We start from the raw sequence: 9180 nt of genomic DNA, 5'->3' as shown, positions 1-9180 counted from the left end.
AACTAAAATTGGGACTAAGTGGAGTAAAATGAAACTGAAATGCAATAAATAAATATGGTGCAAAGGATACGAATTTGAGTTGCCTCCCAATAAGTGCTTGTTTAGTGTCTTGAGCTTGACATTTCACTCTTCAAATGGTGATTAGATGGATGGACTCCATCGAAAGTTTTGACTCTACCCCTAAATAAGATTGGAGCCTTTGTCCATTCACCTTAAAGTTCCAATTTTAGTGTGTATCTTTCAACTCCACAGCACCGTATGGAAATACCTTGATTATCTTGAAGGGGCCTGACCATCTTGACTTTAGTTTAACTGGAAACAACTTCAATCTTGAGTTGAATAAAAGGACTAGTTCTCCTTCTTGGAATTCCTTGAATTTAATTTTTTTGTCATGCCATTTCTTGGTTTTTTCTTTATATATCTTGGTGTTCTCACATGCAAAATTTCGGAACTCCTCTAACTCGTGAAGCTGAAGAATTCTTGATTCGTCTGCATGAACCAAGTCAAAATTCAAGTATTTTGTCGCCCAAAATGCTCAATGCTCCAGTTCGAGCGGCAAATAATAGGCTTTACCATACACGATTTGATATGGCGACATACCAAGGGAGGTTTTAAAAGCTGTTCGGTATGCCCAAAGTGCATCATCAAGTTTCGTTGACCAATCTTTTTGTGAGGCATTCACTGTCTTTTCAAGGATTTGCTTAAGCTGCCTGTTGGATACTTCAACTTACCCACTAGTTTGTAGGTGATACGGGGTTGCCACCCTATGACGCACATTATATTTCCTTAGAAGGTATTCCATTTTTCGGTTTAGAAAGTGAATGCCCTCGTCACTAATCAAAGCTCGAGGTACGCCAAAACGGGCGAATATGTTCTTCTTGAGAAATGTGATGACCTGTTTCAAATCATTAGTTTGAGTAGCAACTGCTTCAACCCATTTTGAGGCATAATCTATCGCCACTAAAATATGAACTTTTTTATATGAGGATGGAAATGGACCCATAAAGATAATACCCACACATCGAAAACTTCTACTACTAATACAGGATTTTGCGGCATCTCATCCCGTTTTAAAATATTACTGGTGCGTTGGCATCGATCACACTTTTTAACGTAGTTGAATGCATCTTTGAACAATGAAGGCCAAAATAATCCCGATTCGATCACCACTGAAATGATCCCCATAATCAGAGTCGTGGCAGTGCTACAATACATTTTCTTGCTCCTCCTCAAGCACACACCTTCGCAACAACCCATCCACTTCTCTTTTGTACAGGAAGGTTTCATCCCATACATAAAAATTTACATAATGGATAAACTTTTTTCGTTGTTGGTAAGTGAAATCAGATGGAATTGCCTCACCTACCTTAAAATTAGCAAAGTCGGCGAACCAAGGTGCCATGACAATACCGAAGATGTGCTCATCGGCAAATTGGTCTCGAATTGGTCTAATGTCCTCATCCTCCTCAACTTTCTCCAATCGAGATAGGTGGTCAACTACAGTGTTCTCTGATCCCTTCTTATCTCGGATCTCAATGTCAAATTCTTGTAGTAATAGAATCCATCTAAGTAACCTTGGTTTCGATTCCTGCTTAGTAAACAAATACCTCAAGACAACATGATCAGTGTAAACAATAACTTTCCATCCTAATAAATACGATCGAAACTTATCAAAAGCATAAACTACAACTAATAATTCTTTTTCAGTTGTGGCATAATTATGTTGTGCCTGATTTAAAACATCGCAAGCATAGTAGATTACATGCAACATCTTGTCTTTTCTTTGTCCCAGGACTGCCCCAATAGCACTGTCACTTGCATCACACATGATTTCAAAAGGTAGTGACCAGTCAGGTGCAGTGATAATGGGAGCAATTATCAACTTATTTTTCAAATTGTTAAAAGCATGCAAACAATCCTCATTAAATTTGAAAGGTGCGTCTTTCACAAGTAGGTTTGTGAGTGGTTTTGCAATTTTAGAAAAATCTTTTATAAATCTCCTATAAAATTCAGTGTGGCCTAAAAAGCTTCAAGAGACAAATTAATCAAACAATTATCGAAAGATGAACCAAAGACAGAAAAGTCGTCCATAAATACTTCGATATGTTTTTCAATCATATCAGAGAATATGAACATCATGCACCTTTGAAATGTGGAAGGTGCATTGCACAACCCAAACGACATTCACCGATAAGCAAACACCCTATACGAACATGTGAATGCAGTTTTCTCTTGATCCTCGAGTGCCACAACTATCTGATTGTATCCCGAATAGCCATCTAGGAAGCAATAATACTCATTTCCGGCTAGCCCCTCAAGCATCTGATCAATGAAAGGGAGCGGGAAATGATCCTTCCTCGTAGCACTGTTCAACCTTCTATAGTCAATACACACTCTCCAGCCTGTAACTATTCGTGTAGGAATTAACTCATTCTTTTCATTTGTGATGACGGTCGTTCCACCTTTTTTTGGTACAACTTAGACGGGACTCACCCAAGGGCTGTTTGAAATGGGGTAAATGAGACTGGCTTCTAGGAGCTTTACCACTTCTTTCCTAATCACTTCTTTTAATGTCGGATTCAATCTCTTGTCCTCCATTAGGATTTTGTGCATACAAAAAGTCGGGCTTATTCCCTTCAAGTCCTCAATGGACCAACCGAAGGCACCCTTATGCTTCTGTAGAATTCTCAACAACTTTTCTTCTTGTAACCCACTCAAGCTTGCACTAATTATGGCTGGATTCTTATCTTCTTCACCCAGGAATACATATTTCAAATGAAGAGGCAACTGCTTGAGTTCAATCAGTGGTGTCTTTTTCTCTGAGGGCTTATCTTTATTCCCTTTCAACTCCGCATAATTTTCAACAACTTTTCTTCTTGTAACTCACTCAAGCTTGCACTAATTATGGCTGGATTCTTATATTCTTCACCCATGAATACATATTTCAAATGAAGAGGCAACTGCTTAAGTTCAACCACTGGTGTCTTTTTCTCTAAGGGCTTATCTTTATTCCCTTTCCACTCTTTATGCTTCTAACATGGCCAAAACCTCTTTCATCTTTGGATCTTCACTTTCTTTAACAACATCTTGGGGTAGGCATAACACTCTTCTTTCTTTAACAACATCTTGGGGTAGGCATAAAACTCTTTCTAATGGCAAACTGGGTGTTTGATGCTCTATTTCTTCGTTGACTATCTCATCTAAGATCTTGATTCGATTGCACCCTTCGCTTTTTTTTGAGTGTTCCATGGCTTTTAGAATGTTAAAAGTTACGGTTTTCTCATTTACCTTGAAGATGAAGGTGCCATCTGCTACATCAATCATAGCTCGCCCTGTTGCTAAGAACGGTCTCCCCAAAATCAAAGTAATGTCATTGTCTTCCTCCATGTCTAGTACCACGAAATCCACTGGAAAATGAACTTATCCACTTTAACCAACACATCTTCCATCACTCCATAGGGGTGTTTCATTGAGCGATTAGCAAATTGTAGCATCAGTTGTGTGTCTTTGACTTTTCCAATGTCGAGTTTTTTGTATATGGAAAGGGGCATAAGACTTACACTAGCCCCAAGATAACACAACATCTTCCCAAAAGTTCTATTTCCAATGGCGCACGGAATTGAGAAGCTTCCAGGATCCTTGAGCTTCGGTGGCAGTTTTCTCTGTAGTATAGCACTACATTCTTCGGTAAGCATCACTGTTTCACCGCCGATTTTTCTTTTCTTCGACAAAATCTCCTTCATGAATTTGGCGTATGTTGGCATCGGCTCTAATGCTTCTGCAAAAGGAATGTTAATCTGTAATTTTTTAAAAACATCAAGGAACTTTACCAAATTGTTTTTCTGTTTCTGTTGAGACAAAATCTCTCAAATGATTTTAATGATAACAAAGTTACTTAAGAGATTATGATTGTGGTTAATGACTAACATGTGTTCTTGAGTGTATTCATATAAGATAATAGGTTATTAATCATTAAGGCAAAAAGAAGGAAAATATGAATCTGGCCTGAGGATGGCATATGATCAAGATGAACCACGTGAGGATGGGCTGCAAAGTGGAAAATCTCAAGATCTGCCCAAGTTGTGACCTCACCAGTACAAATGCTTTTATTCATTAAAGAAATGTACAACAAAGTCAAAGAATGAATAAGTAAAAGTATTTGAAATAAAGAAGTTAGAAGGCCAAAAGGAAAAGGACAAGAACAACTAGATCTAAGTCTAAGAGGATGATAGAATAGCTTGAGGATGGACCAGAAAAGTTGAAAGCAACCCATCAAGCATGTGCAAAGGCTAAAATTAGATCATTTATTGGGCTTGCATGTTTTAATACATGAAGAAGTCAAGTTAACAAAAGGCAACTTCAAACAAGCCAAAAATGGAAGATCAAATGTGAAAGCAGATCTGATCCTCGGACTGAGCATGACAGTCATATGTAATAGGGTGGCTTTTTCTCTCTTATCAACATCACCTCAAAAGTTGAAATCAACCTAGTCCTTAAAGCTTTCTGAAAAGGTTACAGCTCACATGGTCAAAGAAACAACTTTGCACTCTTGATAAAAGAGAATAGACAAAGACATCTCAAGATCAAGTTTCGAGGAAGCTGGCCTGCATGCGTGAGGATGTGTTCTGCCTGGCCTAACAAGCTGAATGATAGTTCTGTAATTATGATGAAAAACCTTGGATCATTTGAAAATGAATTCCAACGGTCATCAAAGAGCTTGGACATCTATAAAATGCAGCAAGCTCTTCATCATAAAACACACAACACAATTGCATAAAAAGATCAAGCATCTTAAAGCTATCAAGAGCAAATCACATCCTCACTTCATACTTTCTTTGATCCTACACTATATCTTTGTTTATCCTTTGAGAAAGTATTAAGTATCAATCACTCTCATACTACTTTGTAATTTCCTTGTGAGTGAAGCTTGGAAATATTTGAAAATTGATTGTAAGCTTGGTGAAGCTAAAGAATACACAGTTTGTAATCATCCTCAGAGTGAGGTTGATCTGTTTGAAAGTTAGTGAAATCTCACAAGGGTGTGAGGACTGGACGTATCCATCTTTGGGTGAACCAGTATAAAATTGTGTGTGTCTCTCACATATTCTTCTTTTACTCTTTTGCTTAAGTTAAAACTAAAGGGTTGAAAAAATCCATCCTCAGTGAGAGGATAGTTTTACAATCTCTTGAAAATTATTTTTAAATAGCAAAATCCATATTCAACTCCCCCTTCTAGTGATATTTAGCTACATCAGTTTCTTCCTTTTTTAATTTTTGAGAAAACGGAAGTCGAATTTCTGGTTTTGGTAGTGATTTCCTTTTTTGTACCACAGGTTCTTCCTCCTTTTCAAGAGCGATGTGCTCCGCAACTGATGTCGGTGTGACCATTTCCTCCGAGTGGTTCGAATTTGAAGTACTTCCATTTTGTTTGGCTTTAAGTAGTACTTGTTTACTTACCTTGCCACTCCTCGTTGTCACGACATTGACATTATTTTGTGGATTTGGAACTGTGTCACTAGGCATATTTCCAAACGTTCTTTGTGCCATTTGTTGAGCAAGTTGACCCATTTGAGTCTCTAGATTCTTTATGGATGCAGAGCAATTTTTCTGGATGGCTCTTGACTCTTCAATGAAAGAACTTGTGCTTGTCACTAATTTCTCTATAGCACTCTCCCAAGCAGCCTTTCTAGGTGGGAATTGGTTTGTTTGAGCTCCTTGTTGACCCTGAGATCCACCTTGCTTATCTCTCCAAGAAAAATTTGCATGATTTCTCCAACCAGGGTTGTACATACTAGAGTAGAGATTATTCTGCTTCCCGTTATTACTCACAAAATTCACATGTTCTAGTTCTTCTATCTCATTGTCATCCAGTGCTTCGCAAGCTCCAGTTTTATGTGCTCCTCCACAAAGGTTACAACTAGTATGCTTTAGTAATTTGACAGGGGACACTTGGGGTTGTAAATTTAGAGATGTCATCCCCTTCTTTATCTAAGTGGCGATAACCTCTTCTATCTGTTTTGATAGTAACCTGTCTGGAGCCAACCCATCCATAACATTCAACTCCAATACACCACTTGTTGACCCATCGCCTCTGTCATACAACATCATTTGTTCATTTGATGTCATGATCTCAATAATCTTTCGTGCTTCTGTTGCGGTCTTGTAATTCAAAGAACCACCTGTTGTGGCATCCAATATAATTCTAGTGCTCGGCCTCAAACCATTACATAATATTTGCATTTGGGCAGTGTCCTCATAAGCATGATTAGGACATCTTGCTAGTAAGTTTCTGAATCTCCTATAAGTGTCATGAAGAGATTCTCCCTCTTTCTGTTTGTAACTGGAAATCTCTTGCTTTTTTTCTAACGAACATAGTTGGGGGAAAATATTGTTCCAAGAACTTATCTTCAAGGTTATCCCATGTGGTGATGCTATCGACAGAAAATGAATTAAGCCACTCCTTAGCATCATCTGTCAATGAAAATGGAAATAGTTTCATTTTCTTGCATTCCACAGACAAACCATCCATCATCACTGTTTCACATAATTCAAAGAAATTTGTGAGATGTCTATTGGCGTCTTCGTTACGTCTATCGGCAAAATGAATTTCCTTCAACTCTCGGTATAGAGTGGGGACTTATTTCAAACTTGTTGACTGTAACCGGTTGGTTATGAATGGGCAATCGAGCACGATTTCTATTTCGATTCCCATACTCGCCGAGAGTATGTTCTAGTGGTGGTGGATCGGCCATCTCAGTAAATATGACGAAATCACCCAAAACCTCTTCTTCCACAACTAAATGTCTTTTCCTTTGTCTCCTTTCTCGAGCCGCCTTTCGATGTGCTTTCATTGTTTTTTCAATTTCTGGATCAAAGATAAGTTCAGCTAAGGACTGGCCTCGCATACAAGGTTAGACAGATTGTGAGTAATGAAGAGTTTTAAAATAAATAAAAAATAATTAATTAAAATCAAAATCAAAATTTTATTGCAGAGCAAAAAATTTCAATTAAGTAAATAAATTAAATTCAATAGTGATATGGCAATCCCCGGCAGTGGGGCCAAAAACTTGAGAGCATTTTACCAAGTGTACTTAATCGTTTTAAGTAATAATTAAAATGGTAGTAATAAGTGTCGAACTCAAGGATTGCGTTTTACTATCGAATTATATTTAATTACTGAAATTGAACAAAAAGTTTCCGAATTGATTGAAATAATATTTGAAATTAACAACATTAATAAAATTGATCCTTTATAATGAGATAAATGTTAGGGATGAGTTTCACTTCGAATCCAACCTTGCTGTCTAATTTGATCCTAGTTACTGAATTCCTTTATTGAATTATTACCTAATTCTCTTTATTATTCTTGCTCTAATGTCTTAGTGAAAGAACTTTTAATTCCAAAGTAACCCTTAATTCCTTAGTAGATTTAAGATTATAATTAAGCATTACCGTATAGAAATTCTCTTGTAAACTATTGCTTTGCAACTAATTTAATTGGTTTAATGACCTACATCTATCCCTAGACTAGAAATTCATGAATTTTGTCATCTCAAGCATTCGTAAAGTCCACTTCCGTTTCAAAATACGAATCGTAGAACATTTTAATGTTGATCAAGCAATAAAAAGCATTAAGCACAGAGATGAGAAAATTAATTCAATAAACTCATTCATATAACTAGAAATCAAATTAGAAAAATAAGGATTTCATCTTGTTACACTCACCCCTAACAAATAGGGTTTAGTTACTCATGACAAAGATAAAAAAGGTAGAGATTAGAGAAGAATTACAAGAAGGATTAATGAATGATTCTTGATAAAATGCTCCAATGGTGTTAGAAACGGTCGTCTTTGAGTTTCTTTGCTAGGGCACAAGTCTCCCAACTTCCCAATAGTCCAAAAGATCCCTAAATAGTGAAAAATTGCGTTTTTGTGAATGTTGATGTGCGTCGCGTGCCCCAGGCGCAGGATTTGCGCTCCGGGCATGCCTGGACAATACTTAAAGGCTGGAAATGCGCCTCAGGCGCAGCTGGCGCGCTTCAGGCGCACAACATCTACTATCTGACGTATACTGCATTTTACTCCTCTTTCGAGTCTGAATTTGGTTCTGGTGTCTTTATGAAGGTTGTAGCTATGACGCTTAGCTTTCATTTGCACTTGGTGTGACTCCAATTGGACATCTACAACCCCAGATATGACTGAAATACTCTACATAGGTCATGTTGATTTCTCACCAAAATTCAGCACTAAACTAAAACAAAGTAAGAACACAAAACTCTGAAAAATCTATACTTAATCAAGGAAATAATAACCTGAATGTTTCATTGAATCAAATAACTAAAATCAACAAAATATATCAAATAACTCCTTAAATTAACTAATGGTTAAAGATAAATAAAACTAAAATCAATGAAAAATATGCATATGATGAAGAGTCATCACAACCCCAAACTTAATCTATTGTTTGTCCCCAAACAACAATTAATTTCAGATTTGGTACAGTTAAAAGAAAACTTAAACTCAACATCTCAAATCAAATCAAACTCAATCTCGAAGTTCCTGCTAGTACAAAACATTCATCATGCTCTATGGTTTCTTACAAAAAACAATAAAATTTGTACACTATAGCATTCATTTGTCAAACTCAACTCTCTCTTCACACAATCTCAACAAAATTTCTTTTAAGTGTTTAGAAAGGGTTATGAATTTATCACTCAAATCCTAGAACATGCATCACGCTACCATAGGCTTGAAAAAATTCTAGTTAGCAATCACAATGCAGCAAACACATACACTTTTGGAGGACTTTCGGGTTGTAATGGGGCTTAGGTAAGGGTAGGACATTTTAGGATAATAGGATTTACTACTTGGAGTTAAGCATACATTTTTAAATATTCTACCACTTTTTATATTTCTTCAACTTTTTTATTGTGTAGATTCTCAAATATTGACAAAAGAACGAAGAAGATATTATTTGTAACACTCCAAATTTTATAATATATTATTTTATTTATCTAATAGGATTTTAAACAATTAATTTAGTATTGCATGTGTTTAAAATATGTGTTGACATATAATTATGATTAATTTCCCTTACATGTATAATTGCTATAGTATGATAATTTTATAGAGATTTAAATTAGTGAATAAGATAAATTGTTAATATTGTATTTATTTATT

The 9180-nt window shown here is 36.3% G+C and overlaps 1 protein-coding gene across 1 annotated transcript; it reads right to left on the bottom strand.

Annotated features, from left to right (window-relative positions):
• Positions 1-1204: 1204 nt before the first annotated feature.
• On the bottom strand, positions 1205-5523 carry LOC140920505 (uncharacterized). Its single transcript, XM_073368787.1, has 4 exons — positions 5329-5523; positions 4524-4642; positions 2189-2377; positions 1205-2027 (listed from the first exon to the last, which is right to left on the bottom strand). The coding sequence occupies exons 1-4, from the start codon at positions 5521-5523 to the stop codon at positions 1205-1207; spliced, it is 1326 nt and encodes a 441-aa protein (XP_073224888.1).
• Positions 5524-9180: the final 3657 nt, after the last annotated feature.

Source organism: Cicer arietinum, chromosome 5 (assembly GCF_000331145.2).
Source record: "Cicer arietinum cultivar CDC Frontier isolate Library 1 chromosome 5, Cicar.CDCFrontier_v2.0, whole genome shotgun sequence".
Lineage (NCBI taxonomy): Eukaryota > Viridiplantae > Streptophyta > Magnoliopsida > Fabales > Fabaceae > Cicer > Cicer arietinum.
Note: the sequence above shows the minus strand (reverse complement) of the source record. Positions and strands in the feature narration are given on the sequence as shown.

What these genes read in the sequence shown, in the direction of transcription:
- LOC140920505 (XM_073368787.1), bottom strand. Translation starts at nt 5,523, where the DNA reads ATGCCTAGTGACACAGTTCCAAATCCACAAAATAATGTCAATGTCGTG. An exon ending in AAAGTTGTTTCTTTGACCAT is followed by an intron (nt 2,378 to 4,523) that starts GTGAGCTGTAAC and finishes TATTGACTATAG; the next exon opens with AAGGTTGAACAGTGCTACGA. An exon ending in TATAGGGTGTTTGCTTATCG is followed by an intron (nt 2,028 to 2,188) that starts GTGAATGTCGTT and finishes TGTCTCTTGAAG; the next exon opens with CTTTTTAGGCCACACTGAAT.